The sequence below is a fragment of the Eleginops maclovinus genome, chromosome 14, assembly GCF_036324505.1.
Source record: "Eleginops maclovinus isolate JMC-PN-2008 ecotype Puerto Natales chromosome 14, JC_Emac_rtc_rv5, whole genome shotgun sequence".
Lineage (NCBI taxonomy): Eukaryota > Metazoa > Chordata > Actinopteri > Perciformes > Eleginopidae > Eleginops > Eleginops maclovinus.
Window position 1 is genome coordinate 4,717,992 of NC_086362.1, and position 24,288 is coordinate 4,742,279.

Consider the following 24,288-nt stretch of genomic DNA (forward strand, 5'->3'; position numbering starts at 1 on the left):
TCAAATTACTCTAAAGGGGAAGTGCAAAGCAGTAATCAATTATTATCAACCTGATTTTCGACTCTTACTTTTGTTGAAGCTTTTTTAAAATGTGTGTTTGTTGTTCATTTGGATTTGCAGCTTTTCATTCTTTGATCTCTGTGTGTCTGGTGTTTGGCACTAGGTAGGCATGTGCTTGAGTCCACTCCTTGCTGCAAACAGTCCGAACTGTTTACTGCACTGTCATGTTTAACCCTCTAAATGTACCAAATTTAAAGAATTAGACAGGCTACAAAAGGCAATAATACATGCTAGAAAGAAATGATACCACTAAATGTTGTCACATTTTTGCAAAATCCTATCCATGTGTTAAAGAATTTCACATTTGGCGTGTAAAACCATGTAATCAGTTTTTGCACATCTTGAACAGTGCATATATTTGCATGCTAAATTATGAATATATTAATATTGGCATAGGACAACAAAAATCCTACACATTTTGCATCACGAACTGAAAACCCACACGTTTTGTCCTGCAACTTGGCCATCAAACCCCAACAAAAAGACATATTGTAGCGCTTAAAAAGTTAAGCCTATTTGAAGCTAATGCACCTGCAGCAACAATGATTAGGCTCACTCTAAGTGAACATACCTGCACGATTCTTGATGTTTTGAGTTTAAATTTGAATGGTTTATTGTATTTATTGTATGTCGCTTTAGAGGAAAGCATCAGCTTCATGAAATGTAATATAATGCATACTGCAAGTAGGCCTGCAGATCCAAATGTAAGCATGAGTCTGTCCAGTAGAGGGCAGCATTGCATAGAATTAACGCCACAGGAGGGAACAGACTTGGAATTAATTAATAAGGTGCAATAAAACGTGAAACTGCTGTTAATAAATGTAACTTAAAAATGACACTAGGCCTTAATTAATGTGTGTTCTTATTTGTTTTATCTGTGTTTCCCAAGATTAGCATGTAAAGGCCTCAACCTTACTTTGGTATCAGATCATCTGCTATTTATAGATAGTGAAGGCGCAGGTAAGTGTCATCAGCTTCTCTAAACTTTGACTGACGTTAGGGAGGTCACTCAAAGCTTCGGAAGTCAATTTCGGAAGTAATGTGAAAACTATTTCACAGTGAGATACCTTCTGTTAAAGCTGGTGCCTCATGGGTGTACAAAGACACATTTGAATACCAACATATAAACAGTTTTCCTGATAATTGTTGATAGTGGTTGGATGAGTTATCTTCAACGGAGGTTCTTCAATTACTGAAGTTTTATCTTAATATCCCAATATCCCAAATTTCACTTTTGTCTCATGTTTTTTTTCAGTGTAGTTCTCAAAGAAGAAAGTCTCTTAAATTGAGGCAACATTCAATGTTTATACACTTGGCTGAACAAGGCCTATATTTAAGCGTCTTTGACCATAAGGATAAGCGCTATATAAATCTGATGTAGTATTATATGAAGATGTCACATCCTGAGAGCTTTGTGTTTTAAGAAAAGCATACTGTAGAAATCACCTCTAGCTGTGACACAGGTGCTTGGCCTACTGTAGGTGACGCCTTAATCTATGCAAAACACTTACATTCATTTAACTCAGGGCTAATAGAATATAATACCCAAATGATGTGGCCTATATGACCTAATGCAGGTGGCAAATGTTGAGCTCGTTTGAATATAGTTTATTGTTATATTGCAGCTAACGTGCAAAATACATCTTTCAACGCAAACTATTGTAATTGTCCTTTTTAATTTATATTTCGTATGATCTACCTAATTTAAAAGTAACCAATGTAGTGCTTCAGTAAATCAACTCTCTAAGCGCCTTTTTTCATGAGCAAAACAGCAAAGACGGAAGTAGCATGAAGTGAACCCTCTCGTTCCCGCTGCCTGTGTTATACTCTTTGATAGACGGAGTAGGGGAGTATCACTTTAATGTCAGGGCGTACATGCACTCTTTGGGTATCAGGAAATACGTGTATGTTTGCAAGAAGTCCCTCCCGTGAGTTTGCTTTGGTTTAGTTTGACAGTCATAGCGACAACGGCCGGCTGACCAAAACATCACCAGCAGTCCTCCGGTAAGCGTCTGTCCATCAATGGCCGATACTGCCACCAATACGCGTAAGTTTGCAAGCTTTTTTTCTCTTGTGTGGAAAAGTTGAAGCAGTGCTTGCACAGTCACATCCGTCATATTTTAGTCAGAAGGGGCTTTTTTCCCCTCCAATTTAAAATAGTCTAAGTTTATTAAATCAAAGATATAGGGGCGCCATTGTGTTGCTGCCAATGCAAACCTTTTTGAATATCTAACCACAACATTAGCATATTAAGTGAAACCTAAGTTCTTTATAAAAGCTAGTGTACACAGTTACTGCGTATCAGCCCAAACTTCAAGATGATATGGGCAAAGACACGTTGACAAACTGCCTAAAAATGCCACTGTACATTTAGCATTGAATAAGGCACATTATAAAGATATTCAATGACTTATTTAACCTTTAAGGCATGATTCTGTTGCTCCAATTCTGTAGCATTATGGAGATGTAATTTAAAGACAGTTCGAGTGTTGCTTTATATAAGCTAGTACCTCATTTTCCAAGATTGATCATTTATCCATGAAGATGTTTTATACAGGCTTTATTTCACCATACCTTATAGTGAACTCAGTCTTATGTCTCACAAGCAATGCCAGGTGTTTACAGTTCACACTAGCACTAGAGATCTTTATATGTCAGAGAAGAATACTGCATGTGTCTCTGCATCAACAAATACTACAGTCAGTGTTCTCTTTTATTCCATGTTGTCTCTTTTCCTAACCTCTTCTGGTCCCGTTTCAATTTTCCATGGAGAGTCCGCAGGAGTCTTTGACTTGCAAAAGGCCAAGGCTGAATTCTGGTGCTCATTCAATTAGACCCAGTTACCCAGCACGTAGGTTTGGTATTAATAATACACTCCAAATGTGTGTGTGTGTGTGTGTGTGTACTGTACAGTGCAAGCAAACTCTATTGTCCAGATGTGTACTCCCCAGCGGTATACACAGTGCTTTTAAAAGTGATCCTGACATTCACACTGAGGCACATGTTGGCACACGTCCGTTTTTAAAGGAATAAAACAAACATTTCAGAGACTTCCCCATGCACCAAGGCTGATGCCCGGGTTCAAATCTGATCTGCGGCCCTCTGCTGCATGTCGTCTCCCCTACCCCTCTCCCCCTTTACAGTCTATTTATCCCTATAATAACAGGAATCTTTAAAAGAAACATTTCTCTTACAAAATATGTTTATTTTGGCAACATTTTGGATATTTTCAACTCATTAGGCTTGAGAAAACACTTCCAAAAATAAAGTGGGCTACTGAAGCCTTCATGGATTTGTAGGCAAGTATGGACTCTTATTTAGCTACAATCCCTGTAGAAGTAATGCCAGATATTTGATATTTCCAACATGCATTAGATCTGGGATGCTTCTAAATTAAAATGAGTAGAGTTTCTTTGTACACCTTCTTGTCTCTTTATCACCGACATATCCAGATGAAGTTGAGCTTGAACAGATGCTGTGATACAACTCAGATGAAGCTATATTTTTCAAGTTGCCATATGGGAAAAAAGCTCATTTACTGCTGTTTTTGTAATAAGAATGAATTCCTTGTCTCGCATGAGATGAAAAATGAATAATAAGCTTTGAAAATATTTAAAAATCAAAGGTCCCTTACTTCTAACTTCTCAATTGGGATGATGATTGGGAAAGATGTCTCTTTCGGCTTGAGGAAATAGTTTTTCACTACGTTCAGACACTTTATCAGCCTGTTGTGAAAATAACCAGCAGATGAATCAATAATAAAAAAAAGTGTTACTGGCGTGAGAGAGTTTTGTGACATAGACACTGACCTGGTTCTCGATTGTTTGTTTGAATGCCTGCATGAAAATGAATCTCTGCTTTCAAAAAGGATGCAGTAAATATCTCATCCCTACTCACTGATCTGTGTCCAGTGTCCAGTTTAGCAACTTTTCACACAACAAGTGCACGCTTCCTAATGTAGAAATGTGGAAATTCTTTGGAAAGATCTTTGGTTTAGCCATTAGCACAAGAGGACTATTAGGCCTAATGAGATCTTTCCAGTGTTGAGAGAGGTTTAGTTATCACTTAATAGACTAAATGAATAACAAACCACAGGTGGGAAAGACCGTCTCTGTAATATCAAATAAGAGGGGGTTAGTTTAGGTTACAGGGTCTCAGATTTGCTTTCTTTGCTGCTCATGATTTCCTGAATGGAAGGAAATGGTAAGCCACGCAGATGCAGAGACGATCAACCCTTACACATTCAGTGCAGAGCAAAAGGCCACACATTCTTTAAGGGGAAATGGAAACATTTTACTGTACTTTTAATCTTTTCATCAGTTAAGGTTTTTCTTTAGCAGCTTTTCAGTCACACTTTTTAAATTACTTTGAACTTTCTTCAATGATAAGATAAGATATATGAACTTCGTCTGGAAATATATGTTATTTTAGACTTATTGGGCTCAGCAATATATTGATATTGTATCAGTATTGGGATAAAGGACTAGATATCGTCTTAGATTTTGGATATTCTATAATTACATAGTTTTTTTCTGGTGGAAAAAGCTACTTTATAGTAAATTTATGTCATTTTCTTACTTTATTTATTTGTATTTACCCACTTAGACATTATATCCTCCTTAGTGATGATTATTTATACAATTTTCTGTTGTGTAATTTTTTTTAAAAGGACCAATAGTCAACGCTACAGTATTGTGCCTTTATGGACTTCGAGTTAGTTGAAAAAGGATTGTGGTTTTTGATAAAGTCCTAATAACAAAGCCCTACTTAGAATCTTGAGTTTTATTTGATATCCTCAAAGTGTGACGTAGATAAAGCAATTGTAAAATGGAGAAGGAAAGGTTGTTAACCTGCCAAACAGTGGTCCATGAGGAGGAAATCAAACCGTTTCCATTTCCGTTCTCTCTCCTCTCCATGATGAGTAAATGGGGGACAATAATGCAGTTACATTTAGTTGAGGATCGGGTGACTGCCTGGAAGGAGCCTAAGAGGTCAGTGGTAAAAGGGTAAAGCTCTTGCAGCCATTTCTGATATCCTGATTTGAAAGTGCAGTTTTAAATGATCCGAAACCGCAAATGAAACAGGAATTAAGGTCAGCCAACACATCTGCTTCTTTATGTGTCTTGTACTGATCTCAGTGGTAAGACATCCTCCCTGAGACGCCCTTTGGCTTTCGGCCGTGGGTCATTAGCATCTCCGCTGATACCGAAGCTAATGAGTGATCGGCTTGTGCAAAGCTAGAAAGAGCAGGAGTCGTATTCAGTTCAAGTTTCAAACATCCCAGCACCCGCCAGCAGTGTTGAAATCCACTTTGTCTTTATTAATAGCTAAAGCAGCTTCCAAGACTGCTTCTAAAGTTCAAGAGAGGAAACACAGAAAGACATGATGGATTGTTTTCTCTTTTGTGTGTTTTTGCAGATATGGATTTTACATCATTTTGCGAAAGGAGCTGTATCGGCCGAGACGTCGATAACCTTTAGGCAGATAGAAGTCCTGACGGGGTAAATCCTCCGTAAAACTGCAGGAAATTAAACTCGCAGAAGAGTTATGCTGACCTATTCGTCTGCGCTGGGCTGCAGAAGATGTTACAGTTTAAGGATTTGACATCGTAGCAGGAAATGTTTTACTCCATAGAATGAGGAAGTGGAATAATAATATTATCTCATGTCAAAATCACCCCAAATATTTTCTTACTCCCAGAATCCTTTCTCATATTTCATCCAAATGTCACGATAAACACGGTCGCTTTTCTTCTCCACATTATTTTTAGCCACTGTCTTCATCTAGGCCCGAGTACATTGGGATGTTTTGAGTGGTAATAAACCAGACTAGTTTGCTCGTCCAACTACAAGAAACTATGATATGATTTTCTATGATAGTTGTACCGCACATTTGTGGTAAACACAAGATTTAAAACAGTGCTTGAAATGGTTATTTTTAAAGAAATCTGTCTATTGAAATCGTAGCATTTTTCTGTTTACCGACCTAAAGATGAATTGAATAGAAATACAATAAAATCTATAAAATTGGAGCCTCATATTTGTCCTCCTTCTGATATATACTCAAAGTCAGAGTACATCCATATCCTGGCACTCAGAATGTACTGTATAAATCCCCTATTACTATAATAACTATATGAGTGCACGTGGGGCTGCATGTTTCTCAGATATTGGTGTCTGTCCCTGTAAGGACTTTTTTCACAGCACCAGCATTAAGAGATTTTCATGACTCAACTCTAAATCCTCCGTAAGGACTCTATTCAACCCTTTTAGTCTCTTTTCAATGCTTTTAATGCAATCCTCTAATTGGCCTGTGGATATTTCTGAGTCATTTGGAGAGGGATGGGAGTGAAGCAGCCGGCTATAGTGTAAAAGCTCCCAACAGAAGGACACAGGATGGTCCATGAGCAGACAAAGGTCTTTATCACTGTGTTCAATCGGTTGCATCAGGGCAGCGGGACAAAGGGACAGCTCAGATGCCTGTGTGCATCAAGAGGCCTGGTTAGGTATGCAGAAACACGCCTATACACACTGCGCTGTGGTACGTTTCAACACGGCATGAACATGTGATTAGATTCGACCTTTCTGTCTCTGTGTGTCTTTCTCTGACTTATGTGTGTGTCTCTGTTTCACACACGGCACAGGAAATTGGACAAAGCCCCCACTGTTTTAGGCTGGAATGCCTCACGTGGTTTCCCACAGCAGGAACCGGGGCAGCTTTATCCTAAAGCTGAGCACAGGTCACTGTCTACTCTCTGACCTTTGACCTGATCCTGTGCCAAGACACGGAACAACAAAATTAGTTAGCACTTCCAGGTTTCCACGTCTCAAATTCATTTTTTTGAACAAGTTTCTGGTTAGATGCCTGAAATAAGGGCTGTGGATAATACAATGTTTGAATATTTTGTTGTACGACATATAATACGTCAGTAAATACCCCTCTCATGAATGTCTGAAGCCTTATCAAGAAGACAGTTGCTAACAAATGACTATAAAAAGAGTCATCACGCACAACATTAGCCGCCTTTAGCTTAGCGCTAGTGACGTGAAGTCATGTATTCGTCGTGTAGTGTGTTTATAGCATTATGGTAGCTATTTACGTACTAAAACATGCGTTATGGAGATGTGGGTCACCCCGCTGAAGTTGACTTGGACGTATCATACACATTTATTTCCTGCAATATTCCAAAAAGCCAATGAAAATATCCCCTTTTTGTCGAGGGAGCCCCTTGCTATGCTAGCTTCAGGGTCTGACATTATGACATGAAAGGAAAAAAAAGGATCATAAAATAGTGCAAGTGACAATATGGTGCAGGAATCAGTAAACTAAAAACAAGTTAAATAGATTAAGATAACCCAGAATGCAAAATGAAATACTCTGCTGTTAAAATATATTAGCTTGCGGTGTGTTAGCTGTGTTATCTTGACGGGTCTAAAGTCCGTTGTGTAGGTGGGTGGGCAGATGGGAGTGGATAGCTCGAGCTATAGTGGTACACTTTATGGTCGTTCTGCTCTTTTTCTCTGTTGTCACTTACCATACAAATCACCAGATAACCCTGCTGTGACCCGGTTCATTGTTGTACTAAGGGGCCTCATTTCAGGTTTCCATTTCCTGTAGTGTGTTGTATAGATTTCAATGGTCTGCTAAGGCTAATATCCCCGTGTTTTCTCCCACAATCCCCCCCCTCCCCAGCCTGAAACGCCCCTTTGGGTGTCCTTTGGGACTCCTTTGTTTACTTCCGTCACAAAAATACATCACTAAGTAACACATTGGCTAGTGCTCCAACACATTGTATGTTATAGGCTAAGGTACGGGTCTACGGTACATCTCTAAGCAGTTGACCAATCACAGCAGAGCCGGCCAGCCAACCAATCAGAGAAGACTGGGCTCTGGTTTCGGACTGAGGGCGAAAAGAGGGGCTGCAGCACAGGCAGTATGAGAAAAATAAAGAGCTTTTTGAACATGAAAGCATGGAGACATGTCACAATAGAGGCACAAAATACAAATATGAACCTGAAAATGAGCATTATATGTTTTTATTTAAATCAAGTGAGTCCCCAGAGCTGTAAAAGTGGCACAGCTTGCACCAGATCATACAGTTAGAGTCCAGAGAGAGCAGCAGATTGGATTGACCCATGAAGGGTTAATGAAATCTCCGTTATGTGGCAGCTCATTTAAATCCTCAGCTGCTTGGCCCAAAATGTGCCCTCAGACTCCCTTTGGATATCAGGTTGCCATCAATGGCGTTCCTCTGTTCTGTTCTACTGTGTCCCGTTGGAAAAACATGTAGAGTGATCCCTCTTTCTTGCTCCTCTTCGTCCCTCTCTTTCCTTCAGATGGTCAGAATACAACTGCTGGGAAAGAAGGAGCGACTAACCCGGACTACATCGCCTTCGTCCTGGTCCCTGTTTTCTTCCTGCTCGGCCTGTTGGGGGTGGTGATCTGCCACGTGTTGAAGAGTAAGGGCTACCGGTGCACCACTGAGGCCCATGATGGGGAGGAGGAGTGTGAGGAAGAGAAGGATCTCGAGTTTGGTGGAGGTAAGGAAGTCTGAATGAACAGGGAAAGGGAGTTGAGGCAGAAATTCCAAAGTGTTGACAAAAAATGAGCAGGTTTATGTGTTTATTGCATCTCTGTGCTCGTTGTTTGAAGGCATCAATGATTACAGCACACACCCCAGTGTATTGCTTAACAGGAACCGTATATATCTCAGCAGACAGTAAGGGAGGGAACTGAAAACTAAATTGGTAGCATGCTTATTGTTAAGATAATAAGCCAGGTCACATCGTTTTATGTCGATGTGTATTTGTGATTACATTTTCGCCCTAAAACTTAATGTATGGCAACAGTGGTTGTACAAAATACTTCTAAAGTTTGACACTTTGTTTTAAATAGCATTGATATTTAAATTCCTTATTTACATTTGAATGCTACGCAGATTTCTTTCTTCTTTTCCATCCTGTTAAATTAATTAATTAAGTTCATAATCATAATTTTAAGAGTTCGTATTATACTCATCATGACAAACCGGACATTCATTTCCTATTTATTCGGATTTCCTTAAAAACAAAGCTGTCTCTCCCATCTGACGATCTATTTGACACAATTTTCATATTTCTGGAGGAATTATACCGTTTTTAAAGAACAGAAATATTGTTTTCTGACATCACTTTAACATTTTATGGGGAAAACCTGCATTTTAGAATGAGGGCGGATGCAGACAGTTACAGCGCCCCTGTCACCCGGTTTAGACAAAACCCTTCTCGCCTCTACAAACATATATTTTGCATGCATCTCTATTAACAGAGCCTTTGACACATAACATTCATGAAACAATAACTACATATCTATTTTTGGCTTAAACACGAGGGACTATTGCAGAAAAGAACTGCCAACTAATCATCTAAAAATGGGATTTGATTGAATTAACATTTTAAGGATCATACACGTTTCCCCTTGTCTCACTCTTTGCTTTACCACAGCAGCAGATAAACAAAAGAATTCAAATCAAGTCAAACATTAACTGATACTCAATATCAACCCAAATCGTTTCCTCCTCAGCCGCACCAGGATGCCGTCGTGTTTCAGTAAATGGAAAAAGAATGCAGAAGTTATTTTCAGTTGTTTTCCGAATTACTCACTGGCCTGCATGAGGGTTTTCTATCTTCCTGTTATGTGATGGTGAAATTCACGGTGAGCAATAACACACTACCACACTGGATGCTCCCAGCTTCCCTCCAGTAATCACAGGCTTGTTACACATTCCTGAATCTAATGAGTTTTGTGTGTCAGGTTGTGGATGTTTGAATGACACAATGCTAGAAACGTACGTATGTCAAAGGGAATACAAGGAGAAGTTGATTTTATACACCATCATTACAACCTTTGGGCCTGAAAACCATGTGTAATCACAACACAGCAACCCTATTAAGTAATTTACAGTAAGTCATCATCACCACCTCTTTGTCTTTGTTTTGTTGATCCTTATATTAGCCCAGTTCCTCTATTGCATCTGCCTTTTCAAGGAGTGGAGGCCGGTAGTTACCAGGAAGACGTTTTTTGGCGTACTTGGCACTCGCGTTCTGACTAAACAGTGGGGTGTGTTGGGCAGTGAGGCGAGACAAAGACATTCTCCACACAGGGCTAATTTAATTACCCTCAAAAAGCGCAGATAATGCTTAGCGGCTACGATGTGACGTGATTTTCCCGCCTCTCGAAGAATCTAGTTGAACTTCCGTTTCCTTTGCTTGAATTCCCCCTGTTTGTCTCTGTCGTGTCACTTTATGCTCATCCACATGGAGAGAGGGGATGTTAGCGCCTTGCCTTTCCTACCCTGGGGTGTAAATCACAGGCATGAGAAATGTTTTGGAAAGAACCAAGTGTTTACATCATGCTTTCCAGATTGGTTTCTGTCCATGCTTAATGTTATTGTACAACTAACCTGCACATCATTTCCCTTGTTGACCAAAACCTAAACTGCCCTTGAAGAATGTTGACCTCATTCGTTAAGTGTATTGGAATAGGATAAACGTAGTGTCATGAGTGCGTTCTGGTTTTTCCCCGGACTGTCTTTCTGCAAAGCGCCCAACCCTTTCTCTCTCATACGTCGCAACAAAAGAGTATGGAAAAAAACCTAGCCTCAGTCATTCAGTTCACCCTGTCTCCTCTTGTTACGTAAAGGATCGGGTTTCCCCCTATTCATTCTCTGCCTCTTTTTCACAGCTGTAAGCAGCCAGAAGACTCCCTTGAATCTGTGGAATAATATAATGTTGAGAAATAAACAGAGGAAGTGGTCAACAGGAAGTTGTAGGATGTGTCTCACCGGGGTGTGTGCTGTAGGGATTTTTGGTTTCTGCTGAGTCAGTCGAGATTGCACATTCATAAGGATACCGTGATCACACAAGGGCTGAGAAGACTACTACTAATATACAAATTATATTTAGGAAACTTTATTACTATACTATTGCAATATTACTACTCATTATTGTATAACTAGCTGCTACTTTTATTCTACTTATTTTCTACCATGATTTTGCCTCTTTTGATTTTTATTTCACGTGTGCTTTCCTCTTTTATTGAATATCTTAACCTAATTGTTATTTGTCTGCCTTGTATCTGCACTCTCCACAGTGGGACTTGATGTTCTTTTGGTGTTCAGTTTAATGGTGAATGCTGGAAATCGTTTTCTACAAGCAATTTGTTGTATTTAAGTGGTATACCAACAGCAGCCCTAAGGCACACCTTAGTTCCCTTATCTCTGTTTATTTATCTCATACCATCGTGCAGCCTTAGTTTCGAATTCAAATTATGAACTGCATTCCTGCTCCAGTGAAACGGTCCAGTCCAGGTTGTAATACTAACAAGGGCTCTCGAAATCTGATTTATGGGTGTCAAGTCAAGCATTTACGATGTTAAAGGGGCCCAATGCTATGCCTGAGGGGTTCCCTCTCAAAACACTTTAGGCTATATGGTTTGTTTAACTGAACTGCACTCTGAAATGTGCTGCCTAAATATTTCTGATATTCTTTTTACATGCTGGATGAGGATACTGTTATTTTAAATGCCTACTACATACTTTATAATTCAAGTATTCCTAATTCCATTTGTCTGCTTCTCCTTCAGAAATGAATGACACCCTCAGTGAGAACAACGACACAGTGGGGCAGATTGTCCACTACATCATGAAAAATGAAGGTATGTGTCCAATAAGAAACACGAAACAGATTCCTTTTGCAACTTTCATAAATCTGACGGTCAATAACACATTGTCCTTTGGATGTTGTTTGGGGCGGTTTTCTGATGAATTGTTTAGGAAGTCGATGGTCCCACACTATTCAGGAAACATGTGGGAGTCAACTTCTTGGTAGTCGTGTGTGTGTGTGTGTGTGTGTGTGTGTGTGTGTGTGTGTGTGTGTGTGTGTGTGTGTGTGTGTGTGTGTGTGTGTGTGTGTGTGTGTGTGTGTGTGTGTGTGTGTGTGTGTGTGTGTGTGTGTGTGTGTGTGTGTGTGTGTGTGTGTGTGTGTGTGTGTGTGTGTGCATGTGAGACTCTGATTTGGCTCAGGAATACATGGAAGTTCAACAGCCAGACAGTCAAGTTATTTTTTAGGTTTGTGTGCATGTAAATGGTCTGCAGAGGCTAAAATGCCTTGATTTTAGTCATTTGTTTGCTTCCTTAACATAGTGACATCACAGAGTAACACCCATGCTTCTATTGGCTAGTGATCCAACACATTGTACGTCATAAAGGGCTGTTATAGGCTAAGGTACGGGTCTACGGTACATCTCTAAGCAGCTGACCAATCACAACAGAGCCGGCCAGCTAACCAATCAGATCAGACTGGGCTGTGGTTTCAGACAGAGGGTGAAAAGAGGTGCTGCAGCACAGACAGTATGAGAAAAATAAAGAGCTGTTTGAACCTGAAAATGAGCGTAACGTGGCCCCTTTAAAAACAGGGATGGTAGCGTCACTGTTTCCCCATTATATTCCCACGAGAGACTAAGCTGGTATTGGATGGCTTGATTTCTGTGAATTGCAACTATATCCCTGAGGTGAAACATGGAGGTTAATTCCTCATAAATCTTCAAAGCAAGTTATTGCTGTTCTTTGTTGGGTGTATAGGTGGTGACAGGAAAGATAAGGATCAGTGTGGATTATGTTGGAAACAGCTGTTAATCGTATTTGTAGGTAGGCAACTTGCTGCTTGATATTTTAGCGGAATAGAGGAACTGCTGTTTCACGTAAACAAAGCTTTTGTTAAAAAAGTTACAGAGGAAAAGTTTGCTTTGTTATCAGATTTCCTGTTAGGTATTATTTTCATTTTTATCATTTGATTTAATAGTGTTTCTTGCTATTGTACATAACATAAGGTCATTTAAACAATGAATTGACGCTCCATGTACAAAATAAAGTCCTAAACTAGAGGTTTTTTTTGACAAACAGGATATTGAGGATGTCATTCTGGGATTTCGAAACAGTGAAAGTCATCTCTCAGTATTTTCTGGACCAGTTATAGAACAAGCTACTACTTGATTAATCAAGAACATGGCAGTAAATGAAAATAGTCAAAAGTTTCAGAGGAACACAAGTCTGAATATGTTATGTCAAGATATGTTGGACTGACTGTGGGTTTTTATGGCTGTGCAGAAAAAGAGCAAGGATCTTTGAACAAAAAGGTTCACTTCTACTGGAAAATAAATCATACAGAGGCATGGAAAGAGGCAAAATGGTGAGGAGTCGGAGACGATTACACTGTTTAAACTGTGACTTTATTCCCTGCCACACCATCTGGTTAGGATACGTGATGCAGTGCGACACACTTTTCCAACCATAGTGAACTCACTAAATGTAGTGATATCAAGCATGTTTACAGTGACACCCTTCGCTGCACGTAGCTTGGTTTTCCACAGTATATAAACATTTGATTAAAGATGTTGCAGGTGTTTTGATGTAGTGCCAACACGTGTTTCGGTATTACAAACCATTGTAAAAGTATAAAGTATGAGAAAACTATACGCATTAATAAACATTTCTGCTTATTAAAATATGATATAAGCAGTTAATCATTATTACATATGTTTATACTGTCACAGGTGATGAGTTGTTTAATTTAATTTTGTAATTCCTAAAAAAAAATCATCTTGATTTAATTAAAATCAAATATTGTTGATCTAAAAATAATTTGCCTGGATATGTTTTTAAATGACAAAAATCCTTCTATCTAACCTACTTTGAAAGCAGCATTGTGCTGTTTTGGTGTCCGACCATCATTACCTTGTGTTGGTTTTGACTCACCACGTCTTTCAGGACAGTGTTTGTAGATCCGTCCGTCAGCTGTGAGTGACTCACCCTCACAACGTCACTCTGCATGACATGGTTCAAAAATAACTACAACAAAAATAGTCCTTTGTCAAATATAAACAGCTGTTCAACCAGTCAACATTGAATCTGGAAAATGATTGACAGCAGGTGGAATCATTATCTGGAACACAGGAAGTGACTTTCAGCAACAGCAGCCGTTTGTGTATAAATAAACACAACTGAGAAGTCCCACTGAGGAGCATCAGTCGTCTTTATGGCTGAGCAAAGGCTGCCATCTACAGAAAGCTTCAGAGAGAAGGCCTCACAGTGCTGGTGCTTGTTTTCATTTGATGTCCATGTAGCTTTTACACTACAAATTTCAAAATAAAACCCCCATAAATGAAAATGGATGCGCATTTTTCCTGTTTTCTTATAGTTCCCTCAATAATTCTATTAAAAATAGGATATATTCTGTCAATGTGTTTTAAAGCAACAAGGTACTGATACAAAAGCCCAATAGATTGGAAATTGCTTACTGTACATTCTTCTGTAGTGAACTTTTATTGTGGTTGGCTTCAGCTAATCTACACTTCTCCAAGTATATGTTGAAATAAAATAAATGACCCAACTTCTCCAGAAACATACAGAACAATTACAAATATTTATTCTTTTAAAAGAAGAGTTTTTATTTTGTTTGAAAGCTCATGAAAACATGTCAGTTTTATCTCCATAGCCATTTAAAAAAAAGAAAACAAGCCAAAATAAAAAGATAAAAGTGTACTGTGTGTAAACTGGGTGTTGTGTTATAACATTTGACCGACAAGTGAACCGGTAACACAATTAAATATCCTGGATCTTTGATTAAAATCTGCTTGGTGCCCAGTAACGCTTGAAATAGCTACCTTCTTCCAACTCAGCCCCGCCCGATTCAAACCAGTGAGAAAATCAAGGAGCAAAACAGAAGCAAAAGCAACAAAAAAAACAACCATTATAACATTCAGTAAAATTGTGTTTTCAGGTAATACTAATTTAGTCACAATAAACTGATTAAGAAAATCTGTTCTCACGGCTGTTAATGAATCAAAACTTAGTCTTACATTTAGTCACCCAGGTCTTAAACCCCTCTATGAATAAAATGACACTTGCGAGTCTGTATATTTAAAGGCTAAAAATATCTTACAGCTACCAAGGTTGTAGATGTAAAAAAAAAACCCCTGAGGTGCTACAAGATGTTCTGAGGAGGATCTCGGGTGAACAGGAGGACAGAGGTTTGTTTATATGAACTTAAAAATACCGCCGTCTACAAACATGAGTCATGTCTGTGTCTCTCCCTGCTTCATCCTAAGGTTTGCAAAATTTCCTTTATCGTACGCAAGGGAAGTCAGTGAATGCATCACGGCCAGGCCTTAGGGAATCCTGTCTTGGAGGGGAAATGATGTAGATCTAGATTTGAGTGTGTTCATGCTGCGTCACCTGGGACTAGAAGTTGGTTGGTCTTCATGTGCAGTGTAAGGGGCATTTCCTCAGGCGTAATTCCTGACCATTAACCAGATGGTTCAGTCATATTCTGGCGTTTCTTTTTGTCGAATTCCCCTGAGATCATTGTGCTCATTTGATTTGCAATTTAATTGGAGTTTATCTGCCGTAACCATCTTTCAATAAGCGCTTTGCTCTTGAAGTCACTGGAGCGTCTTCTGCTCTAATCCCCAGCAGTGTTTTTATCTCCCCCCTCCCCTCTCTCTGCTCCTTTGTTCTAACTGTGTAAATAACTGTGTCTATGTTTCCCTCTTCAGCAAACTCAGACGCGCTGAAAGCCATGGTTCATGAGACCAGCATCGACTCTGATGGGTGAGTGTTTTCTTTTCTTGGCTCCACCAGCAGATGGCACCATAACCCTGTCTGTTAGCCTGCTGAAGAAAGGACCAGAGCAGGCAGTGACCACGATAGCCAATCAGGCCACATTCTCTCTGATTCGTTTCCAGATTGGCAAGGTTTGATTGAAGGCGAGCAGCTGGGGTATTTCCCCCCATGCGATTATGCCCCACATATCTGTGTTGCTGGATTATTAAAGGGTACAGTTGTTGGCATGTTTACTTTTTAAAATTCCTGGCCAGACTGTGACTCAACTTTAGAAAAGTAAGTGTAGGGTAAACAAGCTTTGGAGCTTCTCTCCAACATTGATTCCTTTTTGGATATTTTAGACCACAAAAGATGACCTTAATATATGAAAAAATGATCCAAATATCAATCGGAGAAGAATTGAATTACTGAAAGCTAAGTAAGCTAACGTGCAATAGCCGAGTTTCAGTTGTTCCATAGAAGGAATCTAAAGTCCAGCATCCTTTACCAGCATAACATCTATCGGCCTCCTAATTGATTTCCCTACAATTTTGACATTCACATCGATAATAAAAGGCCGCTTGCTAGCCATTTCAGTACAACCCTCCCGTCATACGAACAGGAGCTGACGGTACGAGCCGAGATTAGCCGTCTTCACTTCCCTGAGATAAGGAGAGAGGGAGAGCGGCTGATGGACAGACTGGAGGATTAGAAGCCCGTGACAGAGGAGGAGTGTTAGTAAATCGAGTTAGCGGAGTACGTTTCCCCCCCTCTCTGCCTCTCCTCCTGTCATCTTCCCGCTGTCGTGGGAGGAATGGAAAGAGATAAAGAGAGGAGAGATGTTCTCCTTTGCTAGAAATAAGAGCTACGGGTAGATTTTAGGAGCTTCTGCACTGGTTAAAGTATCGACGTTTCCTGCTCAGTCACGTTGGGGCGTCCTGGAAAAATCAGCAGCAGTTTGAACATCCCTTTTTTCCTCCAAACTCCCTCATATCTCCACACCTTGTCCCATTTCCCTTCACTTTTTCTTTCATAACGCTCTCCCTCTTTCTCTTCCAGTTGCTCTTTCTTTCTCCGAGCCAGGTTGGGCAGAGTGCCAGCGGATCACTTAGAGATGCTGGAATAGAGGGGTATCTGCGGGGGGTAATTTATGGCACACTTAAAGGGGGGAGAGAGAGACAGATAGGCAGGAAAAAAGTGGAAGGAGAGTGACTGTAGTGTGTCCAGGCCTCGATATCTGCCTCTCCAGATTTGGTACTTAACCTCCCCCTCGCCTCGGTGCTGCCTCCACTTCCTCGCCATCCCTCCATCCTCCTTTTCCACAATCAGCTGATCTCCACTTTGTCCTGTGTTTATACCCCTCATGATCCATACCTCAGGAATCCTCCCCCTGTACATCATACATATTTTTTTGGTCCATTTCTGCTTTTCACATTCATGTCACACATTGTTTACACCACTGGTTCCCAACCTTTAAAGCAGATCGATGTCTGCGTGTGCTTTCACGTCTCACCGGTTTATATGTCCACAGGTAACCAGTTCTTATTTCTCTGGATTTTTTTCACCCTTGTTTTGTTTTATGATATAGAAAGTCCTGGGCCTCCTTAAATAATTCAGTAAAACCTTAGAGAAGAAGCAAAAATACACATTTTTCATTTCATCTATCATGCTTATAATCTAATTGAACTTGCAACCCGATATGCGTTTCTGACTGGGCATTATTCACGTTCACATTATTCTAATTAACACCAAAGCTAGGTTGAAACTGTCACGAAACCCCACAAGATGCTCTAAAACATACTGGAATTACATTACCTTATATGTTCTTGGGATAAAAACGCTGCAAGAACATCCCCATAGACCACTGAGGAAACCCCCAGGTTTCAAGTACCTGGGTTTTTCTAAACGGTTCTTGTACCCTTGAGTTTCAACAGCAGGAACCAGGAACCAAATTGAATTGATAGCAAGTTCAGATAGCAACACGAGCGCCACTCATTTGTCAAACACAAACACGGCAACATGTGTACGACCTTACGGGGAAAATGAGGAAGTACGGTCTGGCGTCGTGTGGGGGGGAAAGACCCTTCCGAAATGTAATGGATCTCATGGGTTCCATTTTCACTTGTCAATATGTATACACATTTAGGAGATAAACACAGTAATGCATCTATAATTCTCAAATAGTGCTTTAATTGTATTTTAATGCCAATACTCGTTTTACTTTTACTTAAATAATCATTTGATTCTACTTTGTGGTAGCTCTACTTTGACTGAAGTATAAGCTCTATACTTCTTACACCACTTGGTATCACTGTGTTTCTTTTGTCTTACATTAAAAGTGAATTTCTTTGGTGCCTTTTTTATTAAGGAGACGTGACTCCCGTTCCCCTCTGTCCCTCGACACGTTGTTCTGCACGCTGTGTTTATACGGGCACCTCAATGAGCAGTAACACTTTGTGTGCAAACAATGTGAGGAGCTGCTCTCCAGGGTCATGAAGCATGCACACACTGTTCCTCTCACAAAACAAAGACGGTGTGTGGAGATCAAACCAACACATAATCCGCCTTTATTAGTCTTTGTGCGCACACGTCTGGATACACACTGTATGAAAGCGGAGAGAGGCGGTATCAGATTGGCCTCTTTATTTCTAGCTCATTTCCTCCTGATCAGGTGTCACAGAACAACTCCACTGTTGCTTTTCCATCACTCCTAAACACTGGTCAGTATTTGTGTGAAGATATTAATGTGTCATCTCGCTGCAGAATTAGCTACAATTCATCTCAGCTAAATGTAGGTCAGATGTTCATCTGTGCAAGGTCTCACTATTGACTGGAACCCCCCCCCCCCACCCACTCCTAGTTTTCATGTTATATGTTGCCTGGTGCTTAAACAGCCTGCTGACCTATTAAAGGTTTCTCCCCCTTGTTGCTGCTCTGAGACTAATTCACATTATTTTTGATTCTGCTCCGCTAGCAATAATAGTCATCATCATCCTCTTGATTACACTCATGTCGTAAATAAAGTGTACTGTAAGGTATCATTTATTAATAATAATTGGGTCATTACTGAAGTTAAATGCCCTTAAATCCTCTTTCTTCATCACTACATCACTACAGTCTTTTCTAAATGTCCGATCGTTTTTTCAAATGTCTGGCTTTTTTTCCTAAATTTAGTCTTTTCTAAATGTCCCACTATTTTCTCATGATTCTAACTCCTTCCCCAAATCATCGTCTTTTAAAAATTCACACTTTTTGTCTCCCAATGTTTTTTCATTTAGGTTTTTTTTTCAAACTTCAGATTTGTTTTCCAAATTTCAATTTCTGACTTTTTCTTTAAAAATTTCACTTTTTTCCTAAAAGATGTTTTTATTTCTGATTGTTTTTCTAAATGTCGATTTATTTTTGTTTCGTTACCCAAACATTCTACGTTTTAAAGATGTCTCACTGTCCTTTTCCATGTGCCTCTAATCGTCTTTTAATAGTTCTCACTTTTTGTCTCCCTAAATTTGTTTTTTTCAGTCCTCCACTCACCCCAACCTCTCCTGGCACCCCTCCGCTGACCCCCATATCACCGGGTGCACCACCAGGAGCCCCAAAGCACACCTGCAGCCACCTGCACACCATCGGGGGCCTGGGGGGCCACCAAAACATCTGCAACCGCTGCAGCCAGAAGAAGTGGCCGCTGATGAGGAAGCTGTCGGCGCGGAAGGTGGAGAATCGGCGCAGCCAATGCGGGGAGGTCACGGTGCTCGCTGTGGGCAGGTGGGCAGGTGTGTGTGTGTCTGGGTCAAAGAGGCAGGAAGTAGGGGAGAGGGGTTTTTTTTGCTGCTTCAGATGAGTTTCGATTGGATTTTTGGCAGGGAGGGGAGATGGTGGGATGCAATAATATATGTGATTCAAACTTATCTTAGTTTCTATCTTTTTTTAAAACTTTGTTTGGGAGAAATTACATTTGCGCAACATGTTGAAAAAGAACGTTTGGTATCGTAACCCTCGTTCACTCATTAAAAACTAAATTTGACCAAATTCGTAGAGCCAAAACTAAAATAAATGAAGACAGTTTTCCCAAGAAATACATTAGATAGTAGTTCACACACTAGCCATCAAACATTAACCCTACAAATCCACACTTAATTACACCAACAAACATTCCTGTGCACTTTGACACCTGACCAGTGACCTGGAAAATGTGGACGGTCAGGAGGAACCCTGGGAAAATAGATGCTGCAGGGTTCAGCCTGGGTTACGTGTTTTCGTTGCAATGCATCAGTGGTTTACCTGTGTTGTGGAGCTGCACCATGGCAACAAGGCTTGTTATCAAAACACACGAAACAGGACATTTCTCACAGAACAGACTCATAGCAAAAAACAAAAGCACCATGTGGTGTACACAGTCTCCAGGATCGAGTGAGGAGCATCTTGTCGAATTTACAGACTTATTTTTCAAAATAAAAGCCTTCCGTGTTTCGCCCGTTCGGGAAGCATGGACTTGGCCTCTAACAATATGAGATGTAGAAAGTACATATTACGATATTTTCTTTGTTCAAACCCCTTTTGATAAAACATGTCCACAGTAAAATCGTAAAATAATCACCAGTAATGTGGATATAATGACATAGTGGGTAAATCAAAATAGAAATGTACATCCCTTTACTGTCGTGCCACCTTTAAAACCAGGAGAAGACCAAAATCAAGCTATAAATTGCCTTGTTTTTATGCTGCTGCAACGTAAACATGTCCCAAATTGATAACAATAAAGTACCGTCATTTCCGGACTATAAGCCGCTACTTTTTGCACAAGCTTTGAACCCTGCGGCTTATAGTCCGGTGCGGCTTTTCTATGGGTTTTTCATGATCAGGAAGGGCATGTGATCAGACACACAGTCACGGGGGAAAAGAGTGGTATGTTGGTCACATGTCCGTCCGCCAGGCAAAGTAGTGCCGTACGAATTAGCGCGAAAAAGAGACTAGATTAGCAAGAGCAAGACGAGTAGTAATTCTATTCTATTCTAAAATGATATTACAATCTCCCAAATTTTAAATTATGTATAGTCTCATATCATAATGTCAGTATATAGCCCTACCTCTTCTACATAGATGGCTATTGCTGAAAAAATCAGGCCAAAAATGGTTTATAAAATTGTGTTTTATATTGGATTTTCCCCAAATGTTTCCATTGTTTGAAATGGGTTTAAGAAACAAACACGGCTCTGTCACTCTAATGTACAGTTATCCATCAGTATTTAAGATTGATTCAAATTAAAGGATCGTTTGTGAGTTCACTACTGAACCCGGGTTAGCCTCGTCCTGGCTCACAGCGTCCGTCTGCTGATCCAGACCGTCCCGCTGCGATCCGATCGAGATGCAGAGCGCTTGCTTTTCTTCTGCGCACCGAGATGAATGGCGGCGTACCGGGAGGGTCAGCGTGACCTGGATACGAATATTCATTTGCAGATTTAATTAAAGCTTTGGAGTGTGTGTGTGTGTGAGCACAGGTGCCTTTTGAGTGGGTTGGAGGATGATAGAGGTGCGGAGCTGAGGTCACAGCGAGTGTAATTGTGTGTGCATTATTAGCAAAATGAAGCAAGTGTTGAAACCAGCTGTGAGAATGAGAATAGCCGACTGAGTTAATCCATTAAAGGACCATTTTCTGTTTATTTATATTGCTTATTATGGGAATATACAACCAATCAACTTCACTCTGTTCTATTTTATTTTGACCCCAAAAAATGTGGGTTTTTAATAAGTAAAAAATGACTTTCTGTACATTTGGTCCGGCCGTTCCCAGGAGTTTGTCTTAATGAGCCAACCCTGCAGTGTACCAGAACGTTCTCCTCATTTCCCAAACGGCAAAGAAAACATTCAAAACCTTTTTACGTCTTGCCGCCTCTCAGGTTCCGGGTGACGAAATGTGAAAAGCCAGCGCGGGAGAGACGGACGCTGCTGATTACAGACTCCAACGGGAGCGTTCCTGCGTCCCCGACGGAGGCAGGGCCAAAGAGCCGGACCACCTCCGAGTCCCAGCAGGTCTGTGTTCTGGCGACGTTCCCCAGCCGTGTACCGCTTTCTCTCTGTGTCTCCCATCGGGCTCTACCCCAGTGTTGCTCATGTATGCAGAGTTATTCCTGTGCTCTCTTGGTGATGTGCATGGGAACAGCTCTTGGCGACATTCTGCTTTTCTTATGCAAATTATGAAATATGAATGATTTTAAAATGCCAGAAACTACTGAAAAGTGCCTCATGAAATATTCTAAAGCTCAAAGTGGATTCCTTAACTGACAGAACTCTTCAACAATCAGTTTACTATCATTTAAGGAAAAGAAGGCAGCAAATCCTCCCATTTAAAGTGGCTGGAACGAGGAAATTATTATTTTATTTACCTGGAAAACGGCTTAAAAATATTAATCAATCCTGAATTAATATTGAAATATCCTTTTTCTGTTGGTCTACAAATAGATGAATGGTCAATTTGATTGTATGGACTCCTAAAATCCTAGTACAGAGCTTTCTAAAGAGTCAGAGACAAATCAAACTGTGATGACACGGTGATCATGAACAGCTTCAATTTTCCTCAGTGACCGTAAAGCGTTTACAAGAGCGTGCAGAGGAGTTGAGTCTCCCTGTTGACGCAGATATCGAAAATGTCCTTGTGGTTGATTTCTTTTCAGATTCTTTTGTCACCTAAACACTCCAAACTGAAAAACCTGTACAGGAAACGAACGGATGACGCTGCCATATCCTCAGTGTTAGTCATCAGATTTAGATACGGTGTAGAAATCTGTCCTGCTTAAGGCTACCGTTACAAAATGTGAAAGAATGCGAGGCTTTTATTGTGAAGGGAAACTTAAAATCCGAACTACAGGTAGCTAGGAAACTCTTCTCAAACAATATTTAGACTTTTCTTTATTTTATATGTCATGAGTCTTCAAAAAATGTGGACATAGAACACAAAGCTTTGTTGTTCAGCAAGTCCTTTTAGCAAAAAGACAGACCGCAGTAATCTGTAGTAATCTGACCATGATGGTGTTGGTCAAAAACCTTCCCAACAACAAAAGTCTAAACAGGAATTTGTTCTATCAACTCCTATTCTTATGATATCCTGTCCGGTAGAAACCATACTGTGTTCCATCTGTTTTTTCTCTACTTGTTCTGAAATAAGGCCGTGGCAATATGAGAGTCTGTTTGGATTCAGCAACCTTGACTTTCAATTGTTCTTGGGTGGAGAAACATAACACTCATGTTTTATCGATGGTACAAATGCAAAGAATCAAATTCCCGGCTTTAAAACACATTCAACATCCGTGTTTGTCTCGTTTCGTGCTCTCAGCTCCCATATTGACTCTTAGCTGTTCCCGTATTGACTGTGGGAGAAAGAGAAACGGCCTTCAGCCCAAGAACGCAAACACACCTGATGGCATAACACGCCTAATGTGAAGATTATTCACGATTATTATCCGTGTTAAACCCCCTTCTTATTACCGTCTACAGGAGCAGAAGGACGACGTGGACAAGGAGACACGATAGCAGGAACCGGGGGAGGAAGAAAAACATCAGGTCCAAACCCTAAACAAGAACAATAAATCATCAGCGCCGGGGGAGCCAAGTGGACCAGGGAGTCGTCCCTCCACATTCCTGCTCCACGGGGGGGTGGGGGGGGGGATGAAAAGTATGCTGAGTATGGACACAGCGGCGAAAGTGGGCACATTTTACAAGCAGTAAAGAGGGGTAAAGGTGTGTCCATTTGTGATACACTCCATTTCCCCTTAAAAAGATTTCCGATTGTGCCTTGCTCAAGAGCGACTAAGCATGGGAGGCTGCTAAATGACACGAAGCCCGAACAAAGGGAATTCCCGATGAAGGTTACTCAATACGCCGATGATGTGTGTTCTTTGTGGAGGTAAAGAAGTCAATTAACGGATAAAACGACACCCCGGAAAAACAGATCCGGGCCATTCCCAAACAGGAGGTAGCCTGTAGATTAGCGGCGGGTGTGAACATGACTTGCCTTATCTTCCAATCCGACCTCTACTAAAGATGAGAGTGCAGTATTCTGTGTCGAACAACCAATTAGCTTTACCAAACATGGCGGCCTGCTCGGTGTTGTGTCTTAAAGTGACAGCGTTGTGTTTACCAAAAAAACCTTAAGTCTGTGTACTCAGGCAGGTCAGTCTAGACTTTTTGAATGTGTCAGATAGCTATTACTCAAGATTTAAACCCCGTTGTTTTTTTATTTATGTGTTCTTCACTAGCTCATAGAGTTGTCAATGCTAACGTGTTAGCGAACGAGTTCCTGTTTACAGCATGCTAGCTAAATCCACAAAAGATACCAAAGCACAGTAAATCTCGGCCTTTCTTTTTTGTCAGTCTTTTTTAACACCGGTCACATGACTTCTTTATGGAAGTGTAGCCCTTTTAGACCCAAATATATAATGCTCAAAGAGTATATCTTTAGGAATGTTTTCTTTCAACCGGTCATTTCATTGTGTCTCATTTAAAAACTAAATATTTAGAACTGTTGTTATTCATATTTTGGGACAGTTTGCTGTGTTTCTATCTTTTTAAAGGAAGAAAATAAAGACGACTAATACCAA

General features: G+C 40.3%; 1 protein-coding gene and 1 long non-coding RNA gene across 3 annotated transcripts; one reads left to right on the forward strand and one right to left on the reverse strand.

Annotated features, from left to right (window-relative positions):
• Positions 1 to 1,905: 1,905 nt before the first annotated feature.
• On the forward strand, positions 1,906 to 24,288 carry rell1 (RELT like 1). Of its 2 annotated transcripts, none has more exons than XR_010167329.1 (7): positions 1,906 to 2,107; positions 8,397 to 8,600; positions 11,683 to 11,754; positions 15,652 to 15,706; positions 19,217 to 19,467; positions 21,592 to 21,724; positions 23,186 to 24,288. XR_010167329.1 is itself a non-coding variant. In XM_063900887.1 (7 exons), the coding sequence occupies exons 1-7, from the start codon at positions 2,083 to 2,085 to the stop codon at positions 23,219 to 23,221; spliced, it is 768 nt and encodes a 255-aa protein (XP_063756957.1). In that variant the 5' UTR covers positions 1,906 to 2,082; the 3' UTR covers positions 23,222 to 24,288. The 2 variants fall into 2 exon arrangements, 1 of the variants encoding a protein (XP_063756957.1); XM_063900887.1 differs by having other exon boundaries at positions 19,217 to 19,459.
• Positions 8,081 to 13,887, reverse strand: LOC134876049 (uncharacterized). The gene is made up of 2 exons (XR_010167330.1): positions 13,832 to 13,887; positions 8,081 to 8,610 (listed from the first exon to the last, which is right to left on the reverse strand). It is a non-coding gene; the product is annotated as an uncharacterized LOC134876049 (long non-coding RNA).

Coding starts and splice junctions, on each gene's coding strand:
- rell1 (XM_063900887.1), top strand. CDS start 2,083: ATGGCCGATACTGCCACCAATACGC. Junction 8,601..11,682: donor GGATCTCGAGTTTGGTGGAG/GTAAGGAAGTCT, acceptor CTTCTCCTTCAG/AAATGAATGACACCCTCAGT. Junction 21,725..23,185: donor CCACCTCCGAGTCCCAGCAG/GTCTGTGTTCTG, acceptor TACCGTCTACAG/GAGCAGAAGGACGACGTGGA.